The following is a 27,908-nucleotide window of genomic DNA, read 5'->3' on the forward strand; positions in this document are numbered from 1 at the left end:
AGGGACTACAAGAGAGCTGTAGAGGGACTTTTTACAAGGGTATGTAGTGATAGGACAAGGGGGAATGGTTGTTAACTGAAAGAGGGCAGACCTTCATATGTAGGAAGAATATATATATCCTAATATATAGGATATTAGGAAGAATTCCTCTGCTGTGAGCAGGGTGAGGCACTGGAACAAGTTGCCCAAAGAAAGCTGTGGATGCCTTATCCCTGGCAGTGTTCAAGACCAGGCTGGAAAGGACTCTGAGCAATCCACTCAGATCTAGTGAAAAATGTCCCATGGCAGAGGGGTTGGAATCAGGAGGTCTGTAAGGTCCCTTCCAACCCAATCCACTCTATATTTTTATAATTCTGTGATCCTGCTTTTGGATGTTTGGTAGCCCAAGCTAGTGGAGACATGACAGGGGTGGCTTTGACAACTCATTTGCACAGTGCCTCAAAACCAAATCTTGGCAGAGGATTCTGCTGACTCCTGCAATGCAGCCAAGAGGGAATGCCAGCATTTGTATTTCAAACTTTCTCCTTCCTTTGCTCCATTTAGTGCTTCATGTCTGTTTCTTGGAGGCAGAAAAAAGGAAGTTTTGCCTTCTGTCCTTTTCTAGGTAGGTGTCTGGCAGTTGGTCCATGTGCATTGGATGGATGGGTGCTTTCCTCAAGATACAAAAATCCTGAAAATGAGCAGAGTAAAAGATGGAACTGACAGATTTGTTGAACAAGGGGGTTGGACCTGAGATGGCTGATGTTGTCAGTACAGAGAAGAGCAGTCAGGATGGGCTGGGAAGGCAAAAGAAGGGATGGTAGGGACTGAGGCTAGGGATCAGGGTTGGAATAGTCCATGTATCTTAACTAATGCTCTCTGGCAGAGTAGCAGCACTAATGGATATTAAAAGTGTCAGCTTCAAGATTTAGCAAAATGGTACCTCTCCTGATGCATCTCATCCTGGCACATAGAGCCCAGAGCAGAGTCAAAATTAGGGCCAACAGGCTGCATATGCTGAGTACAGGGTTGCCCTTTCCTCTCCTCAGGGACCTTACTCCTGTGACTCCACACCTCATGATGACAATCTTGTGAAGTGCTGTTTGCCAACAGCATGCCTGTTTCTAGGTGAGGAGCCATTCTCCAAAACTCACACAGATCTGCTCCCCTCCTCCGTGCCCAGCAATGCCTTTCCCTTGAGAAGAGCAAAGGGACACATATCCATCCCTCAGAGGGAAGGAGGAAGCTCATGTGTGGAACCATCTCCCGTGGCAGGAGCAGCTGGATGCTGGCTGGAGCCTTGTGGGGTGTTTCCAGCCTGTTCTGATGGCAGCACCATCCTCAGTCAGGTATGATTTCCCTCTCTGCTCTTTGGCAGAACTCAGGCAAAAAAACCACTGTGATGCCCAGCCCTAGGAGACCCTCTGTGGAGAGATGGTGACAGAAAGGGATTCATCTGCCTTTCCTCACTGAGCAGATGGGAGCCCACTGCACATGGGGCACCAAAAGGAAAAAGGAAAAGAGCATTCAGGAAGAGGTAGAGCAATGCAGCCTTTGCTATTTCCATGCACTCCCCTTAATCTGCTCTGCTGTTCCCTTGTATCTGTGGTGGGTCTTTTTTTTTGGCACAGCAATGGTGGCAACTGGTGTCTGATTTGAGTGCTGGAGGGAAGGCTAATGAAGGGGTAAGTATGATGCTCCCACCCTTTCCTGCTCATAGGAACCCTAGGTTTCATTCCCATTTATCCTGCCTCACTCTCAAAACTGAGTTTTGTCCTTCTACTGCTTAGCAAACTCAGCCTGGCCTCACAGAACTGGACTCCATCTCCCTCCCAGGTTTTCCTTGGCTGCATTCTGATTTGATCCATCTTTTCCTCAAGAGGCTGACTGCCACGCTGCCAGCACTGGAGATGGAAGGCCTTGTTACCCAGCCAGCAGGGAGCAGTGCCCCTGGGGCAGTTGTCAGTGACCCAAGTAATGCAGGTTTTTTGCAAGCTTACTCACAGCTGAAGAGCAAACCCTCAGGTCCCCTCCTGGCTTCCTCTGGGCTAGAAAAGAGCAATGTGCATAGAAATGTCTCACAACTTCCTAATACCCACTGTGTCGGTGTCACCCTAAAACCTCCAAATTACCGAATTATTGCCACTGATAAATCTTCCTTTATTTAACTCACATCTCCTTCATTTCCAGTCAGGTTCCTCTGCATCTGAGCTGCCCCCAAAAGTCAGCTCTGTGTGACAGAGACCACTGCAATGCCTGAGGTCTTCTGAGCAAAACCACAGAGAAAAAGGCAGAAATAGATGTACTGTGTGGGCTTCCCCTCAGTCACGCAAACCCTGACACCAGCTTTTGTCTCCTGATGCACAGGGTTCTCAGGCATTTGCCCTGTGTGTTCCCCTGTTGCAATGTCTGGGTCTCACCAGGAGATTTGGGTGGCTGTGAGTTAGGACACAGGTCTGGGAGGGAGCCCCAGGCTTTCCCTGCCCTCACCCCTTCAGGGCAGCTGCAGAGCTGGGCAGACAGCCCAATCCACCTGGGACTGGAGCACACAGACTTGGAGTCCCATGCAAGATGAAGGGAGGGCTCGCTCTTGAATCTACCTGTATTTCTCATCTTTTCTTCCCTCTAGGTATTAGAGCCTGAACAGGGGAAGGAGGCAAGGGATTAAGGTCTCTGCAGCAGTAGGGAAACAGCTTTGCTAAGTGTTTGTCCCTCAGGAGGCATTTGACCTCCTCACCTCCTCCAGGGCAGAGGATTTAGCAAGATGAACCCTCTTAGATCCTTTGTAGAGGAGAGGCAGATCCAACAGAGCAAATCCCAGATTCCAGATTACAAAGTGGATTTTTATAAAGGGAATATACTTTGTGGGAAGTGGTGCATATATCCTCTCTAAATGCTCACCACACTCCTTGTGCTCAACTGCCTGACTGCAAATCCTTGTACAAACCCAGTGCTTTCCCTCCCACAGACTCATCTCCTGGCTACCTTTCCTCCCAGATCCCTGTCCACATCCTATGCCTTATTCTGAAGGCATCTCTCCCCAAACCATTCCCAGCTCTCTCCCTGGAGCATCCCTCTTCCTAGTTTTCCTCCATGCCCTCATCCTTGTCCCATTTGACACTTGCCCTCTCTCTTCCCAAGTGTCCTTTCCACATACAGCTGACCCACCTTCCCAGAAACTCACTTTCTTTCTCCTCTTCCCAGGAAGCAATCCTGCCCTCCCTCCTTTGCTGCTGATGTATTCCCACCTATAAATGATAGTTGGCACACTCCTAAAAAGAGCAGATGAAGAAGCCAACATGCCTATGAGACTTGGGTGGTGTCAAGGGATAGAGTCCCTCTTCCCCTGTACAGACAGACATTCTTCTAGACCCTCATGGCTGGGACACACACCACAGGTGCAGGGAGAGGGGCTGGAGCAACAAGGAGGTATTGAGAGCATCCCTGATGAGGTGAGGTGCTGAGCTGGTTTGGGTATTCTGGTCACAGCAGCATGCAAAATCACATTATGGCTTTACTATGGCGAGTTTAATACACGGAAACCTTCATTGTGCCAGCTGTCCCTGCCAGGCAACTCTGAAATTCACAGCAACAAGTTTTCAATCTCTTAGCAATTCCCATCGCATAGGAGCAGCCTGTCTGCCCTGAGGAGGGGAAATATGCAGCAGCTCCCAAGTCTGCCTGGAGGACAGAGGCTTTCCTTTTCTCTTTTTTCTTTCATAGCAACGACCCCCTGGATTTGCAGAGGGTTCCCAGCGCCTCATGGATTCACCTGCAGCTCTGGCTGCTCGGGCCAGCAAGCCTGGCTCTGAAAGTTGCAAGATAAATGTCACCATGGGGCAAGATAAACATTGGCTTTTCCTTGAAAAGAACACAAACCAGACCAAAACAAAAGGGTACTTCTGCATGTGATTGCAAAGGACTGAGCAGAGCTGCGTGTGGTGCAGAGATATTTGAGTCAGATGTAGGGGAACGTAGGAGGGCAAACACTTGGGGAGATGTGAGCATAAGGGCACACCTAACAGCAGGAGTAGAGCTGTCTGATGAAAGGAGTGCATGGAAATTATACAGATTCTCACCATTTTGTCCTAAGCATCCCAAAAATTAATAATTTCCTTAAAGCCCCGGCACCTGGAGTCCAGGTAATGAAAAGATAATTTCAATGCTCAGACCAAATACAAAAAGGAATGAGGGAAGCCAGATTCTTTGTCTTCTCCAGACAAACAAATACTCCCAAAATATAACTAGGCAACATTGAAATAAAATCTTGGGATTTGTTTTAAAGTCCAGCCTTATGTTTGTGGAAATTGATGATACTTTCATCTAGCTTGGGAAAGATGATGGTCAAATGGTAAATGGAAACAGCAAAGTACTGTAGTGGAAAAAGAATGTGTGTGTGTGTTCATAGAATGTTTTGGTTTGAAAGAGACCTTTAAAGATTGTCTAATCCATCCCCTGCTGCTGTGGGCAGAGACATCTTCCATTAGAGCATGTTGCTGAAGGCCCCATCCAGCCTGGCCTTGAGCAATCCTGGTGATGGAGCATTCCCAACTTCTCTGGGCAGCCTGTTCCGGTGTCTCACCACCCTCATCCCAAGAAGTTTCTTCCTTACATCCACTCTAAATCTGCCCTCTTTCAGCTTAAATCTGCCACCTGTGCAGATCCCTCTGGATGGAATTCCTTCCACAAGTGTGTCAAATGCACCCCTCAGCTCAGTGCCATCCACAAACTTGCTGGGTCTATACTTAATGCCACTCTCTCTGACATTAATGAAGATATTAAATAATTAATTAAATAATGTATGTCCCAGGACAGAGAAACCACTCAATACTGGCTGTCCATGACTGGTTTACTACAGGTGGTCCACAACCTCCCATGTGTTGCTTACCATTACCTGAATTCTAACTGCATCAGAGTAAAGGCATCACTGCAGAGTAAAGGCATCACAGGCATCACTGTGAGATGTGAAGCTGTGCATGTTTAGGGTCAGCTGGCATTCCCAGGAGCCTGGAAGATGTGCTCTTCTACCCCACAGCACATGGCTCTGACCTGCCTGCTCCCCTCTGTCCCCTTCTACTGTCTCCCCTGAACACTCTCTAGCCTTTCTCTGTGCTAAGCACACTTTCTGCTGCTGAATGCCCTCTGGAGAGGGGACCAAGCAGGCCATTATCTCCTGGGTATTGAAATCAAAGCTCCAGGTGCAGCTGGTGAGGAAAGTGGAAGGCTGCTGCAAGGAAAACAGAGTTTTACACAACAGAGCCCCTGTGCTCTATGATTATGACTTCAGACTTGCCAATCCTCCATTTTTTTCCCCTCCCTTCTCTTTCCTCCCCTGTTACTATGCAGTTTGTTCTGGTTCTATTATTAGCTCCCACTTTGGGGCTTTTTTTTTTCCCCCATACTACCTATATTCACTATATTCACTGTGATGAAAATTCTGAGGCTTCTCCCACCCAGGCACAAAAATTTCACAGGATCTTTTCCATGCAGAAAGTGAAATGTGCAGAACTGTCTCTGTCCCTCTCCCTCCACTGAGGGCTGGTTCTGGAAGCTCTGCTGGAATTTGGGGTGTTTTTCTCAGTCAGAAGGCAGCAGGCAACAGGCAAATCACTGTTATCTGTGTGTCTTCCCTTTCAGGGAGGGCTGTGTGTCATTTTCATTTAGGTAATAACAGGCTTTTGGCAGCACCTCCAGCACAAACCCAAGCTGCAGGTGAGCAGCAGGAGCAGAAGAGTTTGGCTGAGGTTTAACAGCTCACATTCCATGGATAATAGGGGGTTTTCCCAGAGCTCTGCCAAGGCAGGCTGAGTCTGTCCAGGGAGCAGGAGTGCAGGAGAGGCAGCAGCAGGAAAAAGGGGATTTGGTAAGGCAAGTTGATGGAGAGGCATGAGCAAAGCCCAGGAGGTGGAAGGTACCATGGGAAACAGAAGCCAAATTCAGAGGTGAGGTGAAAGGATTAGAGCAGAGAGATGATAAAGAAAGAGAATGGAGGATTCTGGAAAGCAACAAAAATTTGGACAAATCTGAGAACAGTCAAAATTTCTGATGATGACAGAAATATCCCAAAGTAGTATTTTTTGAGGGAACAAAATACTACCTTTCTGCATACTTAATGTCATTTTGGGAGAAGGGTCAACTATAAGCTCCAAGAAATTCCTGACTGTTATGTGAGTTTTCACACAATTGCAGGAGTTTCTATTTCTCTCCCTATTATTTTCTCTTCCATGTTACAATAGAAGATAAATGACAGAGCACAAACACAAAAAACCCCAACAAACAAAAAAGTAAACAACCAAATCCAACAAAACCAAAAGCAAATTCCCAGGCTCAAACTCAGCCATGTGTTGTTTGTTAATATATTCAGACTATTTCAAGGTGTTTCTCCCCAACAAGCCAATTTTAAAACCTCTGTTTTTCCATCTCTCAAAAAAGGGTTGAATACAATTTTCCATGTTTGCATTGCACATGTGCCTCCCATGTGCTGCTCATGGTTGTACCATCGTCAACTTTTGCCCCACTGGGAGGTCTGTGACCCCCAAAGGAGGCTCTGACTTACCTGTGAAAGTGATCCCAATCAGATGGGCTTCACTGTCACTCAGAAGCTTGCTGACTAGCAATAAATATTCATAGAACTGATTAGATGTTAATTGCACAAATCACCACTTCTTCAGCCAACTCCAGGAGCCTTGCTGCCACCCACCACAGTTAAAGAGGCAGCAGAAAATGTCTCTTCTGTAGGTTCCTTAAGGTCAATCTGGTGGCTCAGATGGAGGTTAAATGACTCACCTTGCCACATCCCTTAACTCACCCACAGCAGTGCTTCCCCGTTCTGCCCAGGTGAAGGTGCTCTGCTAGTTTAGCCCCCAGGGTCAGGAACCCAGAGACATCTCTGCAGTCTCTCCTGCCCCCTCTCCCCACACACTGCTTGCTGTCCAACCCCACGAGGATTGCCCTTCCCTGCTCCTCTGTTATCTCTGCTCTTCCCATCCATCCAGTTTGCCAGGTCCCTTCAGCAAGGTACAGGAGCAAAGCATGCTGTGCTGCCAGCACATATGGTCCTCTCCCTGGACAGGCTGTGCCTTTGAGGGCCCATATGTGATGGCCACCTTGCACCATCTCCCCTGTCTCCCTGAAGTGTTGGGCTGGCATGCCTGGTGACACGACTCCTGTCCCCACGGAGGAGAGCAGCTGTCACACACGAGGTGTCCCTCGGTGCTGTGGCACAGCGCCTGTGGCAGAGGTTGCAGGCTGCTCAGAGGGTGTTCATACCTTGCATCTTCCTGACATTTGTGCTGCCCCTGCTCTGGAGACGAGGTGGAAGCTCTGTTCCAGTCAGTGCCAGCCCTTCCTCACAGATTGCCCAGAGAGACCCGGACTCCTCCAGCCCCCTGACTTGTTCCTCGCATCCCTCTGCCCCTCCATACACAACCCCCTTGAACTTGGCCCACTGGACCAGCAGCCAACTGCTGTCTGTATACAGGCTCACACACATGGGAGTGTGATAACCTGGGACAAGCAACATTCATCTTCATTGCAGAGAGGCAGCAGGATTGGAAATGGCATGGCAAGATGAGACTGCTGCATGCCCCTGTCACAGGCTCTTAGAGCAGAGACACTGCAGATGTGACAGCAGTGACACTCCTAGAAATCCTGGTCAGGTATCAACCCCTGTCTGCCTGGGCTTCCTCCAGCCCCCCAAAGGGGCCCTCTGCCAGGCTGGAGGCAGAACTGATCCAGAGCAAGGTGTAGCAGAGAGGCCATGGTGTCCTTGAGAGCCATCCTGCTCTCTACCTTTGTGCTCTGGCCTTTCTGTGTGAAATGCATACTAAAAAAAAAATAAAAATAAGGAAGAAGTACCTCAGTGGGTTCCCCATCCTCAGGTATCGAGTTGCTTTCCAACCACCTAACATAAGTGGTGGGAGGCAGGAGGAACTGTTCCTTCTGGGCTCACAAATGTGATTGCACCATTCCAACCAGCTCTAACACAGTGGGGTTGTCCTTCTTTCCATAAAAATGGCTGATCTCAGAGGGAAAAGACTGGCTCCCATCCCTCTGAGGCCACTGCAATAGCCTTCCATTCCTATGGGTTTATGGTACAAGCTGATGAAACTGTTGTCCCCTCTTGGTGCCAATCCCTGCACTGCTGTGGAGGGGTCAGGTACAAATGCTCACACAGAGGGAGTTAAAAGGCTGGCAGTCCTGGTACATATAACCCTGTTTAGCTGACAGAAAACAGCTCCTTGATTTTCCTGTTGTGCTGAAGGCTGCGTGGCTCACAGCTGAGCAGTTTCAGGTCTGACAGGAATAGTGTCTCTAATGGGTGCTCTCACCTTGCCACTGAACACCATCCTGGCCAACTTGGATGCAGAGTCTTGCCTCCATTTGCTCCTGAGCCCCCATCACCAAGAGCATTCAGTCCCTGGCAAAGGACAGGTTCAGCTGACGTCCTTTGATCACTCTCAATCTGTAATTCAGTCCATTGTGCCTGCATTTGTACGCTGTCCTACCCCTCCACCTCACAGAGATTTTCTCTACCTGAGCTGTAGAGCTCGAGGCTGCTGGCTCTCCTCACAGCTGCTCCATCTCTGTCGATGCAAACAATTTCTAGAATGTCTTTTTAAGATGTATTAGCCTTCCAAAAAGGAGCTGATAAACAGGGGATAGGAGGAAAAGAAGGAGTGGAGAGCAAGCAGGATGCAGTGGTCTATTCCACATCTGCAGTATTCTCCTCCCAGCCCTTTTATGAAAATAGATGGACATTTATTATGAAAAAGAACAGCTGGGTGCATGCAGGAATCCTGAGGCAGGCAGGGAATAAGTGTCAGTCTTCTGCATGTATGCCTGTGTGAGCTACACATGCTGCCTGTGAGAAAGAGAAATACCTCTACCATCCAGATATCAATCTGTCAGATTGAGCACCTGAGGGGCTCTGTGTGCCTGTGTGTCTGTGTCTGTACCTGTGTCCGTGTGTCTGTACCTGTGTGAGCTGCTGCAGCTGCCCTCAGCGCAGAGAATGTGTGGTGGTGGTCAGCAACACATTCCCTGGTGATGCCATTTGAGTTGCACAAGAGGCTCCTCTCATCAATTTCTAAGGGGTCCAAGAGAGTCTGTCAAAGCAGACATGAGTGGGTGGTCAGTTTTAGTGACCTGTCCCGAGACACCCAGGCCAATACCAAACACATGGGTGCTCAGCAGGCACGAGGTCAGGACACCACTCAGAGAGAGCACATGTTGCATTGCTGGTGGGCAACACCACGCACTGTTGTGCTCATGGAACTGAGGAGACTGGGACATTGCATAGCAAGGAGTTCAGAAATGCATGTTCTCTGCTGGAGCCAAGGAAAGGCAATGGAAACTCAACTTTACTGTCTGCCTCCCTGCCTCAGTTTCTGGTTCAACCCTTCCTGACTCTTGTGGTTAGTTTGATGGATGGAAATTAAACAATTGCCTGTCTCTGTGCATTGTTTTGCCTCTCTCAAGTTGTACTTCCCACTCTGTCCCCGCTGGGAGTAATTTTTCTCTGCAGTGTGTGGGTATCTAGGGGAAGGAGGGAAGAGAAAGGACATATGCAGTCTCAAGACAATTAGAAGGGTTGGGGATGAGGAGGAATGGGGAAGAGCTTGGACAGACCCTGCTGTCATAGGAATGACCCAGGTAAACTGTAGGGAGGGCTTAGCCTGGATTCCCTCACCCAACACCAGATCACGGGTAGAATAGAGACCCCAGACTACATTTTGATGGATTTTGTCACAGAGTATAAGCCTGAGAAGTACTAGAACAGACATTTCTCACTCCAATCCTAGGCTCTGGGGCATCTCTCACCATCCAAATGCATATTTGTATTTCTCTTTACAAAGATGGGAGACGTTGCCAAGATAAGGGGTCCTATTCAGACTTCTCTTCCACCTCTGGACATGAGCCTGACTCTCTGCACTGAAACCAGAGCAGGAGTGAATGTGTGTGTGCAAGCATGTGTGCTCCAGAGCAGTGGGCAGCAAACTCACTCTGTATCACATCAGTAACAAAGAGATTCAGCGCAGGAGACATTTGCAGGCATGAGCAGAAGAAAACCTTCACGTTCCTTCTCCAGGGTGAGCGCGTGCTTCAACTCCGAGATACGCTCCCTGCCTCTTGAAATTAATTCAACATTCCTGTGGCTTGGGCAAAAAGAGCTGGAATGAATAATGGGGCTGTGCTGGCCCTGCTGCAGATTTCCTGGTAGATACAGCCCTCTGCAGGAAGGAAAAGGCCCAGAGACTGCAGCGGCGCTCAGGCTGCTCTGCCGGGCACAGGAACACGATACTCTTATCTCACATCCTCTGACTTTATCATGAAAATGATCACAATACCCTGAGTTTGGGGCTTGTTTTAAACACTTTTATTTCTCTCTTTACACGGGAGACAAAAACCCCCAGACTTCAGATTATACTATTGTATGAAGATGGGATTGAATGCCTCTGTGTGTGTGTGTGTGTGTGTGTGTATGCTGGTGGGAGATGTATGTACCTTCATTTTTTCATGCCATCTGACTGCAAAACTTTCAGAACTTTCAGAAACAATACCCAGGCTTCTGAGTTGCTCAGGGAACCAACCTTTGTTGGGGAGCCACCAGCCAGAAACAGAGATAGGGTTTGGATTTCTTCCCTAAGGAAATCTGTGGTGGTCCATGAGTCTCAAAAAGAGAGACAAACCACCCAGAGCTGCTTTCCTGGTCCCACAGCATCTCTATGCTCAGTTAGCCCTTAAGTTGAATAGGGATCCAATATCTTTAACTTCTTAAATCTCTGACTCAGTTACAGAGTGGGGGCTTCCCAGGATTAGAGCCCTCACTACAGGCTTTAGGAAGGGGGAGAGAGGGTTTTCTTCTGAACTGAGGGCTTTTTATCTTACCTTGACCTCTGGTTTCACAGTGAGTTTATAAATATTGGTGGCCTCCACCCCACAACCACTACACATCTGTTGATGGAAGAGAAACCACTGGGGCCTTTCTGCTCTGCAGCTGATTGTGCTCAGCTGCTCCAAGAGAATCTAATGGTCCCTCACAGAAAAACACCCCGGCCTGGAGTGACAGCAGGAGGGGCTGGAGACACTGTGCAGACATTCCTGTCTCCTCTCAGATCCCATCCCACGTGTCTGGGGCTGCATAGGAGAACCCAAAGCCCAGTTGCTGTTGAGCCTTTGTGTTTGGACATGGGCAACCCCACACCCACAGTTTGGACAGTCCTCAGAGGATTACACCCTGTGCCTCTGCCTTCAGTTTGGAAGGGGAAGAAGCAAAGAGGGAAAGCTGTCCCGTCAGTCATCTGCCTGCCAAGTGGGAGGCAGAGGGAACCAAAGCTCCCAAATTTCTTCACTGGAAGAGCCCAGTGTGAAAGGGAAGCTGTCCAATAACCTACACCTTTCTGATGCCGGTGACCAGGTCATGGTTCAGTTTTTGCTGGCAATCTTTTTCTTACGGGCAGAGACCAGATCATAGAAAGGATCCTGTGTGATGCTGGTCCTAGAAATGAAAGGAAATTGGAGCAAAAGTAAGAGATTTATTAATGGAGAACAGCACAGATAACCTAACTGAACTTGCACAGGGACACCACTTATCAAAATGTAGGACTGGAGATCTGCAGACTCACAGCAGAGAATTTAGCTGTGGCTAGAGACTCTCCACAAGGGACCTTGAAAGTCTTTGAAGTCAAGGGGTACCACAGTTGGTAGACTACAAACATTTCTTTCCACCCCCCTTTTCAAGCTCTGATGAAAGACAGCCAAATAAACTTTGTGACCATTTGTCCCTGGGGCTGAAAAAAGGCAACACAAGCCTCAAGTTCTCCTCACCGTATTGCCTCAATCCACTCATCCCGCTCTGCTGGAGTGGCTGCTGAGATCTTGTAGGACTGATGCTTGCCTTCAACCACCTTCCCATCCCCATCTGTTTTGCAGGCTTTGATCTTCTGCCCTTTGCAGTTGGGATTGAAGAGTTCAAAGCAGTTCTGTCAGAAAGGAAACAAAATGGAGCAGTAGGATAAGACAGGGGGACCAAGAAGACTGCTGCCTTCAACCATGAATAACAGGCTCAGAGAGCTTCCAATGGGGAGGAGCCTATGAAATGCAACAGACCCTATATTTCCCCACCCCAAAAATTTCCCTATGAGTTAGATGGCCTTCCTTTTTAGGCAAATACACCCCTCCTATGAAGGACTGGAGAGATGGAGCATTAACACTTATCAAAACACACCTTCTAGAATCTGTCACTCCTCTCCACTCATGCAAATCCCTCCCCCTTTTAAGAAAATGCAACATCCTCTTTTCTGCCTGCCACCACACAGATAGAAGGCACTTTTCCCGGAGCCATGACACATCGAAGAGTGGGTATGCACAAAAGACACACAGAAGAAATGTGTCACTTCCTGGGCAAGTTCCCTAACACCAACAGTAATGTTTAGTCTACATGTGCTGTAACTTATTATGGAGATTCCTGTGGAGAGAAATTAAACCCACATCTCTTGGTGCAAAACAAGTAGGAAGTTAGCTGTGTGCATTCATTTCTGCCCCTACACACACATGTGAGAACATACAATACAGTCAGCCAAAGGACAGCTCTCTACTCACACCAAAAATGTAAATTGAAAACACAGCCATGTTTAGATGGGGGCCCAAGGCAGTTTGCAATGGCACCTTCCCTCTGAGAAGCAAGTACAGTAGGAGCAATTTTGGTGGGAGCAATCTGTGTGTATCTTTTCTTCCTTCCAACCATCTAATAGCCTGTGTTGGCAGAGTGCCAACCAATGGACACTTACTGGCTTTTTGGGATCATCCACCTTCCGGACTGATAGATTCTCCAAGGGGATAATGCCCAGAGGCTCTTTGTCCTGGAGGCAAGGAAACATAAATTAACAACCAACACGCTCCCCAGATCTTTGTCACTGTTTAGAACCTCTCTGATTTCCCCTGTGTGGGCCTTTGTGGAGGTGACAAGGGCAGAGTAATGCCGCAGGAAACCCCTTCCATTGAGACAATAGGGAGAAAACCACAGCTGCAGTGTCCAGCCTCTACCCTCCTCCAGACAGGAGGTGAGGAAACAGCACAGGAGAGAGTGAAGGTGTGAGACGAGTCTGGGCACGCAGGCTAAAAGGGGGAGACTTGCCCCCTACCCTCTGCTCCTCCCTGGCCCCTCAGAGGCTCATGACCACCCAGGACAGTTTCCCAAACATGAGTTAAGCCTTTACCGTGGTATATTCAAAGTAATACAGGCAGTTATCAGTCAGAATGAACCAACGGCGTTTCCAGGTTTTCACACGTCCTCCTAAAGGCAGCAAAGTTCAGAAGCCATTAGTCACACATTTTTCTGTTCTTCCCCCAAGCTCCAGACATGTACACACAGTCACACCCTCCCAGCTCTCCGTGCAGGTGAGCCCCAAGGAGACACCATGGTAATCCCACAGTAATAGACACTCAAACACGGAGCCAGTCTTGCTCTGATGGGTTTGGGAATGGGGAGGGATATGTTTTTGAGTCCCTTTTTGAGCAGACAAAGCCTGCAGAAGCCAGGAAGAGGGAGCAGGCAGCTGGTTTCAACAGCAGGTGTCAGCCTCAGCCCACGGCAGCAGACGGGAGCGAAGGACAGCGGAGATGATGGTAGGTTCCCGAGGAGATTTGGGGTGGGAGGCATGCAAACGGGGAGGTCAGAGGAGCTAGGGGAGTCCTCCCCCTTACCTAGTTTCAGCAGCCAGCCTTCACGGTTAGGGTTGAAGAAAGTGTGGGTGAGGTCATTGCCATCGTCCTCTGGTATAGAGAAGGGCTCGTTCTTTATGCTCTCAAACAGATTCTGCCCCAGAGCATTGGTGGAGAAGGGGAGGGAGAGAGAGAGGGGGAAGAAAGATTGATTTCTGACAAAGCTTGTACACAACTATCCTAGGTCCATCTGGTCCATCACTCTGCTTTTACAAGGGAAGCTGGGTGAAGGGCAGGAGCACACATGATGAGCACTGGTAGTAAAACAGTCTGCAGCTTACAGGGTCTCCAGGGGGAACACCAGATCTTTTCTGCATCTTGTGTCATAAAAACAGTCTCAGCTTGAAAAATTACAGCCATAAAATGATGCCCCCACAGCAAGACAGGCTGCAATGACCAAACCCAGCATGTCACAAGTGCTGCTGTGGGTACTATTAAGGCACTAGGATGGGACTCAGCATGGCAGAGATGCAGCCCCATTTAAACACTAGGTTGGTGCTGCCAAACACTGCCGGGAAGTGGAATGTGGAGACCAGCACGTAGAGCTACATGGCCACAAGGAGGCACATGTCACTGAGCCAAAGCTTTGACACTGAGGGGCACAAAGGGTGACATCCTTAACAGCAGAGTGACAGGAAGGCAGGTTACTGGCTTTCAAAGGATACTGAAATGTTGTTCACATCATTGTATTTGCCATCATTTATTACACAAATCCCAAGCCAAGGGGAAAAAATAAAGAGACTGCAGGCTCCTGCAACTTTCCTCAAATTGCCTGAAAGAAATGACACTCTGGAGAAAGATCTAAAGCCTCTACCCTGAGGGAATGCTGCTCAGCAAACCCCAGGTGTGGGATGTAGGCAGTCCCTTTGACGTGAGACAGAAGTTATTCTGCACAGGCTGCCTGGGTAGAAGCAGACACATATAGGCAGGCTGCCCACCTGTACCTTACATACAGGCCAGGTCCCACGCCTGCTGAGCCTTTGGGAAAATGCCAGCTGCAGTTTTGCTAATGGATGCTCCCTTGTCTCTGCACCTTTTAAGCGGACTTCAGGGGATGAGAAAATAGGAATTCTTACCTTTAAAAGCTCTTCTGGCAGGTCCCCTCCATTGTCAATGCCTCTGTTGATGGACACAAACCTTTCAAAGTGGGGCTTGTCTTTCACATTGGGGTTGTGCAGGCTGGTGTTAAGCATGATGATAGAGAAGGAGAGTACATAGCAGGTATCTAGTAATGAGAAAGAAAATCAGCATGGGTGGCACTTGTCTTAGAGGGCAGATCAATCCACACCACAGGTGGCTTGGCTTCTAGTCACTGAAGAAGAATCCTCCTCTCATTTGTAGGAGAAGAAGGGAGATGTTCCCTCTGCTAGGAGAAAGAGGGATGCAGTTGATTTCCTATGATGGAGGTGATTCCATGCCCTCAGAATAATGGGGCAAGTTGGGCAGATGCAGTGTAATAATGGCTCTGCCAGCAGGAAAGTCTCTGCAGACCTACATCTGTCAGTGCTATCTATCCCTGTGACAGAGGGATACTGTGATGAGGTACTCTGAGGTGCTGTGAGGAAGTCCTACCTCATGTGAGGCTGGGAGCCCTTCTGCTGCCCATCAGGAGGGCCTGGAGCACAGTAGCAAAAGGAGGACTGAAGATGCTCAGTTTATTGAAAAGCTCCAAGGAACAGGGCTGCCTCCTTTAGCTTAGGGGGAAACACACTTCCAAGTGATGCTGCCTGTGCTTTGTGAATGGAGAAGGAAGGCTCCTCTCCCTAACACACAGCAGAGCTCAGCTTTCCAGGCCCTCCCCCATAACCACCTGTGGACTGGAACACTCCTGGGTTGCACTTGCAGTACCAGTTGGCAAAGGCCTCCATCATCCGGTCAATCTTCTGCGCCTCCCCAGGCAGCCGGAAGCTCCAGAGGAACTGCCTGCCAGGAGCAGAATGACACAGCATCAGTCAGGTTGGGTCCAAGGCACATGGATGCCTCCCCTCAACACACGCCACACCATCAAGATAAGAGCAGGCATCCCATCACACTGGGGAGACAACACAGGGCGTGGAGAAGGAGCTCTGCTCCTCTCTAGAAATGGCCTGGATACATCAGCCTCAAACACTCTCAATGCAGGAAGGAGAACTAAGCCTCCCAGAAATCACAGTTCTGCTTCCCTAATGAGAGCCCTGCAGGGCAGCAGAGACCTCAGGAGAGAGAGTCCTGCCAGGAGGCAGCCTGTAATACAGCAAGGTTCCCTAAGACAGAGTCACTTTGTTATTGACGTAATGGGCACTGAGGACAGACGTTTCCTGCTGCCAAAAAGAACTTTTTTCATCCCTCCAGACACTGAAGCCACAGTGACCCACTTCTCTGAACGTGGGCAATCCAATCAAGGGGCCATAAAAGTGTTTCCCACCCCCCTGAGAAATCGTTGGCACCTCACAGAGTAAAGCCCTGGAGCCAACACCCACAGCAGGGCCTTGGGGAGCTCCCATTTCAGCCCCAGAGGGCTCCCTGACCTTCCTGGGTGTAAGACCCAGGGGCTGAGCGGGTTCCAGCACTGTCCCCCACACCTGGCACTCACCTCAGCGCCTGCACCAGGTTGAGGTTGGCAAACTGGTGACATGCCACAAAGGCCTGGAGGATCTGAATGTTTGTGGGGTCCCTGCGAGGGGATAGAGGGAAAAGGTCAGGAGAGCTTTGACCCTGCTCAGCCTGGATGTCCTTGGTGTGACAGCACGCACCCGGCTCCATCCCAGTGTCACTCCCCCTCCGACCAAGAAGAAGCCAAGGCGCACACTCCAGTCTGGGATGACTGATCCCATTACAGGGAGGAGAAAAGGCACTCCATACAGCCAGCCTTAGTCACACTCCAAAGACCCTCCCAGGGTGTCCTGCCCACCCAGCCCACTGTGGCTGGAGATATGTTCAGTCTTGGCACCTGGATGAGGTCAGCCACAAGTCATCCAAAATGAGGGGCCAGGCAGGACAGGGCCTCCACGGGGTCTCCTCATCCTGGGCTGCTCACCTCCCACCCAGGTAGTCCCCAATGGCTGTCTTGTTCAGGCCTTCACCCTTGTGGAGGAATCTGGCAATCTCCTGCAGGTCTGAGGACAATACCTGGTGCTCGATCAGGTACTGGATCCCCTGGGAGGAGAAGCAAGACAGGGAAGTAAAACACCTCCGTGGTCTAATGAGAAAGCAGGATCCCAACACTGATATCAGCCTTCCTCAGCTTTGATAGACTTGCTCCTCCTCTCCCCAGCCCCTTCATGGGAGACCACAGCCATGTTCTCATCTTCATTCAATCCCTCTTGGGTTGTCAGTCCCTAGACTGTCATTTTGTCCCTAGATTTGGCTAAATGTTTCACTGGCATGGAAACTCAAGCAAACGAAATAGGGCAGTGTAGATTTAAAGTCGAAAATGGAAAAGTCAAAATAATAAATTTTAATATTTTCAACCAAAATGTCTTAGTGTTCTGCTCCTAAATGTCTTATTTTTCCCTAAATTAACTTACAAGAAAAATTATTTGTTTAAAAGAAGGCATAATAAAAAAAATGTACTCAGACAAAAATATGGGCTTGAGACAACTTGAAACAATTTTTTCCTAGATTTTTCTTCCATGCCACAGAATGGAGAAGTCTGCAATCTTTTCAGCTCCATCCCTCCTAGACTTTAAGGATGGAATATGCTTTTTAAGAAATATAGAAATTGAGTTGGGTTGTGAGAAGAGTCAATACCCTATTTTATAGAGAATTTCACGATTTTTAAAGCCAGAGAAAAAGCTGAGGCTTTTTTTCAAAAGATTCTTGACAATATCTAACAATTCTGCAGTTCTCCAGACCACACTGCAATTCTCCTTGCAATATACAATAAAGGAATGAAAATTGTTTTAGATCCATCAAAATGTTCTGCTTCAATAGAATCATTTCACTTTCTCTTGCAATATATATGAAACTCTTTTTAAAATGCCCCAAAGAAAAAGCAGTTTTAAAAGAAGAAATCAAAATTTTGTGAGGGTTTTTTCCACTCTATTTTTCTTTCTTTTTCCCCAGATGGATTTTCAGTAATATCAATTTAATTTTGAAAAGCATTGCAGTGATAATGGGGCCCCATTTTCCAAAATAAAATGCTTCTCCTCAAAGGTTTTTATCAGCCAGATTCCTAACGCTTACCTTCTCTAGCCCCAGGAACTTTCCATGGGATCTTGGAGATAGGAACTCATTTATAAGTGTCAGCATTGCATGGATGGAGTGTAACCTTAGAAAGGAGGGGCAAAGAAAATTCCTTGCATTGCAGCACCTCCCACTCTATGGCGTGCAGAGGGAGGCAATAATCAGGGATTTGCATCATACAGGCACACAGTATATAACATTTTGACCAGTCTGATTGGCATTGAACTTCATAAACCTAAGCTGGTTTGGGGTTAGAATTAGTTTGGGTATTCCTGCACAGTACAGCAGAGAGAGATGCCTCAGGGGCTTCAAACCAAGGTCAGACAGAAAGGCAAAATAAAACCAACTCTCACACAGGCTGTATGATATCACTGCTCTGACACAGCTCCCACTGGCAGAGGGATGTCCAGGGGACTGGCAAGCACTCCAGCTGGGGTGTGGACATTGGGGAAGGCATCTTGACACTCTCAGCAGGGCACAGAGAAGGCATGAAAAGCTGTCACACACAGCAACAGCCACCCGAGGTGTCAGCTGTGCTGGTGAGCTGATGATCAGCTATCGTTTGATCACAGCTTGTGGTTTTCCTTGAAGAGCTCCACCAGTGAGGAGGAAGGAAGAGATATCTTTCTCACATCTTCGCTATTTAATCATGATGGTTTTAGAACTTTCTGTAGAGGACTGAAAGCTATGGAGTCTTGACACCACTGGTCAGAGCCCCAGAAAGTGAAAAAGCTATCTTTACTCCACAATTCAACCCAAAGTGTTGCCAAAATGACAGAGGCATTCTGTCCTGTGCTCAATGACCCAAGGAACCTGACACACTCTCAAAACTTCACCTTTTTCTTAGTTCATCCTCCTCTATCGCATTACAGTGAGCTCCTAGCCTCTCACAGTCAAGAAGGGCTGTGCTGAAGAAAATTTGCCTCTCATGGCATGCTGACAGTGTTAAATCACCCTCCCTTTACTTCTCTTAGGTTTGGATTGAATTGTATGGCATGGCCTCTAAGCCCATGATGGTGGGGGTGCACAACACAGCTTGATCATATCAGAAGACCTCAGGGGCAGGGTGGAGGCTGCTCCCAACAGGGCTCTTAGTGATGTAGGAACCCATCCCCACAGTCCCCTGATATAGCTCCTTCCACATCAATGGCTGCAACTGGAACAGCAGCCAGCACAGGCTCTTCCTCCCAGCTTTATCCTCAGAGATGACACGAACAAATCCTACCTTTTCAGGATCCATGTTGAATTTCTTCCGGCCCTGGGACAGAATTTTATCCCTCTGTGACAGCTTGCTGCCAACACAAAAAACAAGGAAAATACAATAAAGAATAAAGGATAAAGGATCAGGTCATTTCACTCACAAGGTGAGATATCTCAGGGACAGGTGCCTGACTATCCAGGAATAATGAGAAATCTAAAAGGATAGAAGGGCCTCATTTCCCTGCCCATTTCCCCGCCCTTGTTGTGAACCGAATCCCATCAGTGTTTTTGTTTTCCCAACTTAAAAAGAGAGACTTTGTAAACAAAGGAATACTCATTCCACTTGCCTAGTCAGCTCTCCAGGATTACTATCTGCCTCCTGCTTCTCCTCTTGGAAACGCTCAATCTCTGCAACCACCTCAGCAATCTCCTCCTTCAGCCTCTGCAAAAGAAATGCCAGGAAGATGACAGCAATGGAGGGAAAATCAGCAGACACACTGTAAGGAAGAATAAGAGCATGCCTTGCTTCTCCCCTCAGTCATAGGAAAAGGACAGGCCAGGTGCTCATGACCAGCCAAGGATGCCTAGGAAATGGGCACTGCTCTGGAATGACCCTGCTGGATTCCAGATGAAAACAACTGGAAAGAGAGACAGAAGGATGTTCTCATGCCTATTGCCAATCAAGACTGGAAAAATCAAACTTAATCAGTGTGGCGAGTGTCAAAGAACTCACCCCACTGTTGATTTCAGTTCCAATGTCAGATGCAATAATCCTTCCATTGTGCCCATTCTTTTTGAGTTTTTATTTTGCATAGCCCTGCTACACATCCAGGAAAGGAGAAGTGGAACTGGTAACTGTGAGATCAATATGAACCTGAGGTGGCTGTATTGTGAAACACAGAATTTTTAATGTACCTTTAAATACCATTGAGCAGATAACTCTGTTCAGGTGGAGAAAAAATAGAGGAGAAGTAAAGGTAAAGTAATTACTGCCAGATTCTAAAAAATCAGCTGTGGAATTCACTTTCCTTTAGGCCCATGACAGACCATGGCTGCCTTGGTTGGATATTCTGTGTTACCATGGAAATTAAGGCGTCTATATCTCCCTGCCTCCATCCTGCAGTTATGTTCCAACTCAAAGCCAAAGTGGATCACAGTTCTCTTCCAGGAATCACCCAAATTCTTCCTCATACCAACCAGAACAGGTTATTTTATGACAGGTCCTTTCTCATCAAGGAATAAGGATGTGGATGGAGCACATAATCAGATAGAAAAACTGAATTTCTGCAATATCTCATAATTTGAAAGAATTTCTGGGTTTCATTTTTGCTCTGGCCACCTTCATTTTGCTTCATTGATCCTCAGAGCTGTAAGTGTTCCTAGTGTAGTTCTAGGTGTTGCACAAATGTAACACAGCCATGATTGCAGCTCATGACTTTCAAATGATTATCAATTTTTGTTACTTTATTCACTGCTGTCTTTTGGCAGTGTTATTGGCAAACCAATACCCATCCTCTTTTCTCCTCCCTCCCCCTTCCCCCAGACGTACCCCCAAGTCTTTGTGTTTAAGGGTAGATACATTCTGATGGATACCTTCTGAAAAAAATCCCCTGGGGAAAACATCTCTTGTTCTATGGCACCGTTCTCACCTAAACTCACTCTGCTCTACTGGACATTGCATACCTCAATGCTTAATGTTTTTGGGTTTTAAAGCATGGGTTTGTGCAGTCTAGCAACCTTTCTCTGTCCATAGTAGGCAAAAACATGTAGTATTCCTGTTCAAATATCCTGCTCTTACCATGCCCATTGTCTGTTCTGAAAACTGAAGAGAGACAAACCACACACAAACAAATCCCAGGCACATACATTCATAATCTGTTCTGCAAGGGGGAACAAGAGACCATTCTGGTTTGCAGCAGAGAGAGGAGGTCTGCAAGCCTAAGAAGTAATATGTAGTTTGGCTTAATCCTTCACTCCATGCCAGGAAATATTGCAGCTATTCCCTAGGCATCTGGACAGCTTCATGTTGTGGAAAATTCAGTCCAAGTCCAATGATTCAGTGCTATAAGCTCTCTCAAATGGGAAACCACATTTCATGGTGGAGGCAGAAGAGAATAGAAAGGGCACAGCACCATGCAGGACTGTGATGCAGTCTTAGTGACTGATTTTGAATCTGTTACTTTCAGACATTTTAGGAGTCACTGGAGAAATGATTGAGCCATTAGAAGAAAAGCAAGTTCAGCCACAGAAACTTGGGTGGAAGGTCCTGCCATGAGACCTCTTTGATAAGAGAAGATCCTTCATGGAGGACTTGTTAGAGCTCCACAAAGCAAACAAAAGTTTGATAAACACAGGGGGATGCTACAGGTAACTAGGACTGATATGCCATTAGCAGGTAATCAGCAATTAAAAAGAATCATAAATGCTGAGCCAGATGCCTGCCAGTACAACTTAGTGAAGACATTTCTTTAATCCTAAATATGCAATCCCAGCTCATCACTGCCCATAATCTGATCAGCCTTTTTCAAATATCCCATTATGGCAGCTGATGATTCCTGAAGCAGAGAGTACCACAGGTTGAATGTACCCTGGTGACAAACAGGCCCAGGGCGCCTGAAGTTTAAAACCGCAGTTGGATCATGGCAGAGAAGATGTCTCCTGTGCAAGAGCACTTCTGCATGGCCTGGACTGCTATGCAAAGATGATCCTTGGTGAAGGCAGATTTGAGAAGGCTCAAGAGACAGGGTGATCCTTACCTTAATGTCATCCAAAAGCTCCTGTTTGTGCTTCTTGATGGTCTCTAATTCAGCCTCTTCAGCCACACTCAAGCCAGCTGATTCTGAAAGAATAAGGATTCCTGTGAGAACTCTGCTGAGGCCAAGACGTCATGGAAAAAGCTTCCCCAGCCTCTCAGGATTACCTTCTCCTAGGGTCATGGCATAGCAACTCTGATTTCTGTGTTTCAGCATCTGTGTTCCCTGCTGCTGCAACCACTGCACTTCACCTTTACCTTGCAAATGGTTCTCAGTCCAGAGTGTGCAAACCATACCCCGCCTCCAGAGCCAGAGGCTCTGCACAGCCCTCTCAGCTGACTCTGCACCCACTGCCCATTCAGCCAATTCTGCTCTCCCTGAGCACAGTGAAGAGATCTCACTAAATGCTCCCTGCTGCTTCTAATGCCAGTCATCTTTAGGTATTGAAAATCTATGAAAATCTAAATACTTCATCTACATCCAAACCTCCCAAGAAAACCACTTGGCTTCATGAGTTGATCTGTCATAGCTAGAGTCAGAAAGAATGTTTAAGAGAGAAAATCGAAGTTTTTCAAGCGGGAGGGCAGGATATGGGGGATGAAAGCCTTGCTGAAGAATTAATGTCTTCAGGCAGCTGTTGTTCTTTGAACAGCAGAAAATGCAGAAATATGAGTAGGCTTCCTTGTAATATACAGGAACTTAAACAAATAGCTGCAAAGCCAAAGCAACCACAATATGATTCATAAAAGACCTAAAAAAATTGGGGTGACAGTGTTGCTGCTAAATATAATCCAGGTGAAGCATAGCCTCTTCAGCAAGCAGGATGAGAAGGCTGCAGCCCTAGAGAGAAGACAAAGCAGAAGGTGAGGTCCCAGGAAAAAAGCAGAGCTTGCAGAAGGCTGAGAGCACTGGAGGTCACTGGTGAACTTGCAGACAGGGTCCTTGCTAGACCTAAACACTGCAAGACAAAGCTTTCCCAGGAAGCCAGGTCAAGTCACTGGATGCCCTGCTCCACTGTTCCATAGGACAAAACCCCCTGGGCCTCCTGTCTTTCCAGAAAAAGGGGAAGTAGCACCAGTTGCGTTGGAAATTCTCTTAGTGTGGATCTCACATGCAAAACAACTGCTATAAATATGAGTGGAAGAAAAAAAGGGAAGGAAGCAGCCTCGACAGACAAAGGAAAAGCAACATGGGCAATCATCTTAGTATGCTTTTTTCCTGTCATGGCAACAACAGCCCAGAAAGACCCACCTTCTCCAACCCTAATGCTTCCCCCATCCTCCTGGCTGGTTGGGTTTCCATGTGCTAAGTATGTTCCTGTTACTTTCCTCAGACTGCAGCCTCTCTCCTGCCACTCTTCCTGATGGTTTCAAGCATTGCATTCCCTGGGGAGAGGCTGCTGAGTCTGTGGGAGTAAAGCACTGGACAAGGACCCACATGCCCTCCCAGCCCTGCAAGCAGCCCTTGTGAAGAGCAGCAAGAAGCTTGACTGATGAAGCTAGTCAAGAGGGAAGGAAAAAGCATCCAAAAGCTTGCGACAGCCAAATCTGTAGGTGAGGGGAAAACCAAAGCAGGCAGGAAGGTTAGCAAACAAAAAAACAAACAAATGAAAAGAAACCACAAAGAAAACCAACCAAAAACATACGATGTCTCTGGTATTTGTTAGGTGGGTTGCTGACTTCCCTTTGAATGTCAGCCCTGTGCCTCTGAGCAGTGCCCAGGCTCTTCAGCTTAATTTATGCATCCTGCAGTTGTGGTGTCTGCAGGAGATCAGGCTGGCATCTCAGTCTCTCCAGCTGTATCTCTCTCACTCCTGTCAGGGCTTGTAATTGTGAAATCACTGGGGTGATTCCTTGACAAATTACAACAAAGACCTTTTGCCCTGTCTTTCTTTCCACAAAAGCACTGTAGGAGGACAACCCTGAGAATCTTGCCTTCCCCCACCCCATCAGCAAACTCTGTGGTGTGGCTGTTGCTTCGCTTCAGTTGTTCTGCTGAAGCAGCCTAAAGCATCTCAAAGAGTCATGAGGCTCCCAGAGGACACCATTTCACCCACACGACCCCAACAAGGCTGTAAATAACACAGTCCCCCTTCCTTCTGAACATCTGAAAACCCCAACTCCCACCTGTCCAGTTTGTCAGAATGAGAAGAGTGTGGGAAGGACTGTGTGTGTGTGGGGAGGGCAGAAGACAAAAAGGAGTCATGGGGAAAGGGAAGGAATCAAAGGGTAAAAAAGTAGGAAAGGGTGACACGGTTTGGAAAAAATGGATGGATCAAACTTTTAGGGCAATTTAGACTGAGCTGCAGAGAGGGTTGTCGTCAGGTTTCCTATACAGTTTAAGTCCTTGATTGCTTTAGAAAAGTCCATGCCTTGTCAAAGTCCTCAGTACCACCTCAGTTCTACTTCCCTCTAGGACTAGGTCAGCACACAGATGAAGCATAGCCCTGGTCAGGGTTCTTTGCACAAGGGGAAATTTCACCCTGATGAAGAAGACACCACAAAAACACACGCAGGTTTCAGAAGGATGCTGTCAGCCCAACCAACACTGAAGTTTTCCAGTTCAGACACACAAAAAATGGCTAGTATCCTCTCCATAGAGGACATTAGGCTGCTGTCTGGAATTTATTTTTAGAGCGCAAATGTAGAAAAGAAAGTGCCTCAGCATCACATTTGTGGATATTACACCTGCTCCTGAGGTTGCTTCCCCATTCTCAGGGCAGAGCCAGATAGAAAGACCTGCTGGTTTTCCACAAACTGACCAGGATTGTATTTTCAGTGCTGTCACTCAAAACAGGACACGGACTTCAATTCCAGTTGTGGTGGCTTATGCCTTCAGCCTCCCCATCCAGAGGGCAGAGTTACCCAAGCATCCAGGCCCTTCTGTGTCCAGCAGAGAGTTCTGTGTTTGCTGCTTTCACTTCCCATTGCAAAGGGCTGTGCTGAACCACCCAGGCGTAAGACTTCCAGTCCCATGGAAAATTATAGAAATAGGGAGATGGCTTTTGAAGCACAGAGTTAAGTGGGAAGTGACCACCCAGGAGAGCTGAAAGGATGAACTGCAGAAGCAGCAGGGAAGGTTATGAAGAGTGATTGTATTTGTGCCACTGCTGCAGACCCGTGTGTTACACGCCCATGGTACAAGAGCAAAGGTTCATCAGGCTCATCTGCAAGGCAATGGAGGGCTTTGAGTGTTGCTGCTAAAGGGTTTGGGCATCTCCACAAAAGCAGAGCAGCCTGATGGGCAGCTTCTGCCTGAAGGAAGCTCTCTGGTAGAAAAATTTCCCCTGAAATTCCTTTTCTTTTCTGATATGGCTGCTGTGTCATCTCCAGAACAGACCACCACCTCCACAGCCAGGCACCAGTTTAGTAGCAGGGAAATGACAGAAAGCCTTCCAGTCCTCAATTCCCTCCAGCCGTGTGCGTCTTCCTCCTGCAGCCACTCCACAGTTCTCTGCCAGCTTGTGTCAGAAGAAATTCAACATAAATCCCAACAGGTTTAATTTGCACATTTCAGCTAGGAGGGGAAAGCCGGGAAGAAGAATTTATGCTGTGTACTGGTCCCCTTATCTCACATGACAACTTACATCCATCCTTCAGGAGAGCTTCCCATGACTTTGGACTGCAGCTCTTACCCCACACGTCCCAGCACAGGATACCACAGTGCCAGCCTGCTCTGCCATGTTTCACACATCCAGCTCAAGGGCTTGGCACACCAGCTCTGTGGCCTCACTCAGTCCTGAGGGGGCTCTGAAGGGAGCTGGAAGAGGACACACACTGCAGGGAGAGCAGCCTCCCCCAGGCATCAAATCTTACTTGCAAACAGATGAGTACCTAAGAGGACCATCACATCTCTAGGCAGGAGTGGCCCCAGAAAAGGTATACACACACCTCTGACCTTCAGGACAATCATGCCACAACTGAGCAATTCCAAATGCATTCAGTACTCTAAAGCTCACTGGAAAACCTTTTCTGGTGGCAGCCTCGGCTCCCAAGGGAGTTCAGCATCAAACAAACCCATTTTCTCACCCAGCTGTGGAATGACGGGATGGGATTGCGCAAAAACATCAGTCAGAGCCAGCACATCTTTCCATTGCCTGTCTCCAGGCTCTGCTCTACCCAGAACTGAGCAAACCCCCATGGTGCCTGAAGAGGATCTCATTGTGCTATTGCAGCGCGTACACTTTCTTGAAAGTATACTTGCTTGAACGTGTAACTTTCAAGACATCATTAACTCAGTTACACATAACTTGAGTGAATGACTGTGTCAGACCTTCAGCTGGGAGACCCCCAGTTTCTGTTGAAGGCACACCCCAAAATAAATAGCAAAATATGAGTTATCCCTCCTCCTGCCCAGTTTGTCCTGCAGAAGCTTTGCCCACAGTTACTCTCAGGGAGTGAGGGCTGCGTGATCAGAAGATACACATTTTCATCAACTTTCAATAGCAGCCAGATGCTGGCAAGAACTCAGCTCCTACAGGTACCACCAATTTCCCAGGCAAGCAAGGCTGGTATGTGGTTTGAGCATGCCTTTTTTTCCTTGGCTACACACCTCAGAGCTAAAAAGCGCACAACTGTTGTTGAAACTGGGCACTGCCCTTTGCTTTCACTCTCTGCTCCATATCCTATACACAAAAGCCTGAGGGGACAGAGTCAGAATGAGAAGAGACATTGCAAGGTGATCCTTTTTCTTCCTTTGCTCAGCCTGTTCCCAGTCAGCTCTCCCTCTTTGCTGGCTTTGCACAGACACACACTCAAAGCTTCCTCAGCCAGAAGCTGGAAATGTTCAGTCTGGTGGTGTGCCTTTCCTTGTTAAATCCCAACCACTTTATCCACCACCTGCGAAGCAGGAAATAAAACCTAAGATCTTCTCAGTTCCTCAGATGTGGTTTATTTCTCCTCACCCACATCTGCCCACTGAGATTATCTGAGGGCTGGGTAGGCCCACCTGTGGATCACTTGGAGTTTCTAGAACCCTAATAGAGTTGTTCACCTCTAACATGGCCCCACTACCCAAAGCCTTGCCAGGGTGTTACACTGGGATACCCAACTGCACCAGAGGCTCTGCAAAGGCAAACCAGCTCCTGGGATCTGCTGGGAAACACCATGGAGGAGCTTGCCAGAGCTGCATGAAGAGCAGCCAAAGCCCAGGAGCGCTCACCCCAGGTGTCACACACACCACCGACACCAAGGAGTCAGTGCCAGCTCAGCCCAAGGAATCAGAGCAGTAACGCGCTCAGCACAAAGGCCATTCAAACCAGGAGGGCAATTTCTCCCGATGGGAAAGGAGAGCAAGTAAAACGAAACCCATGCCTGATGCTGAAGACTGGCAAGCAATTAACTGTACCACCTGGGATCTTCCAGCATGTCATTCCTCCAGCCACTAGCTGCAGCATCCCCTCTGGCTGCTGGGATCTCAGGGTCTGCTGTACTCCACCAAACTGAGCGCACAGCCCTCACCCCAAAACAGGCACACAATGGTTGAGGCTTACCAGCAGGACAAAGGTCCATCCTGAAGAGTACGATATATTTTCAACAAAAGTGGTGTTCCTCCTTGTATTCGGCCTGTTCAGATGCTTCACAGAACTGAAACAACTTGGAGCCAGCAACCAAGACCACGGCAGCTTCAGGGGGCGGGTTTGCCTGTGACTCCTCCCTCTCCTCATCCTCCCCAGCACAGGTCACACGCTTGTAGCAGTGCAGGAAACTGTGTGCACGTTTCGATGACCTAGCAGGGGCTCAGTGGCTACTTCTGACATGCAAGTGCACAAATGCATTTCTATCCCAGCAGCTTTTTGGGAATCTCTGTTTGAGGAGACTAAAATGAGCAGTGAGAGGCTTTTGTCTGAGATACTCAGAGGAGAGAGGGGGGAAAAGGGAAGTTCTTGATTCAGAAAACCCATCCGATTGGGGAAGTGGTTTCATTTTAAAGGGAAGATTCTTCCTGCGTTAATTCTGCAGCAGATTGGGATGGGGGCAGGGATGGGGATGAACAGTCCAAAACTGGAGGATGGTTGATGGAAGGGGGAATAAAGTTGCCCCACTCTTCTGCCTCGCTCACTGCTCAGTGTCACCTTTAAGTCTTGCT

The 27,908-nt window shown here is 48.0% G+C and overlaps 1 protein-coding gene across 1 annotated transcript; it reads right to left on the reverse strand.

Annotated features, from left to right (window-relative positions):
- Positions 1-10,347: 10,347 nt before the first annotated feature.
- On the reverse strand, positions 10,348-27,432 carry CYTH4 (cytohesin 4). The gene is made up of 13 exons (XM_033058845.2): positions 27,313-27,432; positions 21,825-21,907; positions 19,416-19,510; positions 19,094-19,160; positions 16,721-16,839; positions 16,277-16,357; positions 15,515-15,627; positions 14,781-14,929; positions 13,687-13,798; positions 13,200-13,276; positions 12,771-12,842; positions 11,809-11,963; positions 10,348-11,479 (listed from the first exon to the last, which is right to left on the reverse strand). Exons 1-13 carry the CDS (start codon positions 27,329-27,331, stop codon positions 11,407-11,409), a joined length of 1,215 nt encoding a protein of 404 aa, XP_032914736.1. The 5' UTR covers positions 27,332-27,432; the 3' UTR covers positions 10,348-11,406.
- Between the last annotated feature and the right edge of the window lie 476 nt (positions 27,433-27,908).

The sequence above is a fragment of the Catharus ustulatus genome, chromosome 4, assembly GCF_009819885.2.
Source record: "Catharus ustulatus isolate bCatUst1 chromosome 4, bCatUst1.pri.v2, whole genome shotgun sequence".
In the NCBI taxonomy this organism is placed as follows: Eukaryota; Metazoa; Chordata; class Aves; order Passeriformes; family Turdidae; genus Catharus; species Catharus ustulatus.

Bases quoted from the DNA above. Each gene is read 5' to 3' on its own strand.
- CYTH4 (XM_033058845.2), bottom strand. The intron at 16,358-16,720 runs GTGAGCAGCCCA...ATCCCCTCGCAG, and splicing joins GGGGACTACCTGGGTGGGAG to GGACCCCACAAACATTCAGA. The intron at 11,964-12,770 runs GTAAGTGTCCAT...CCTTTCTGACAG, and splicing joins TGGATGATCCCAAAAAGCCA to AACTGCTTTGAACTCTTCAA.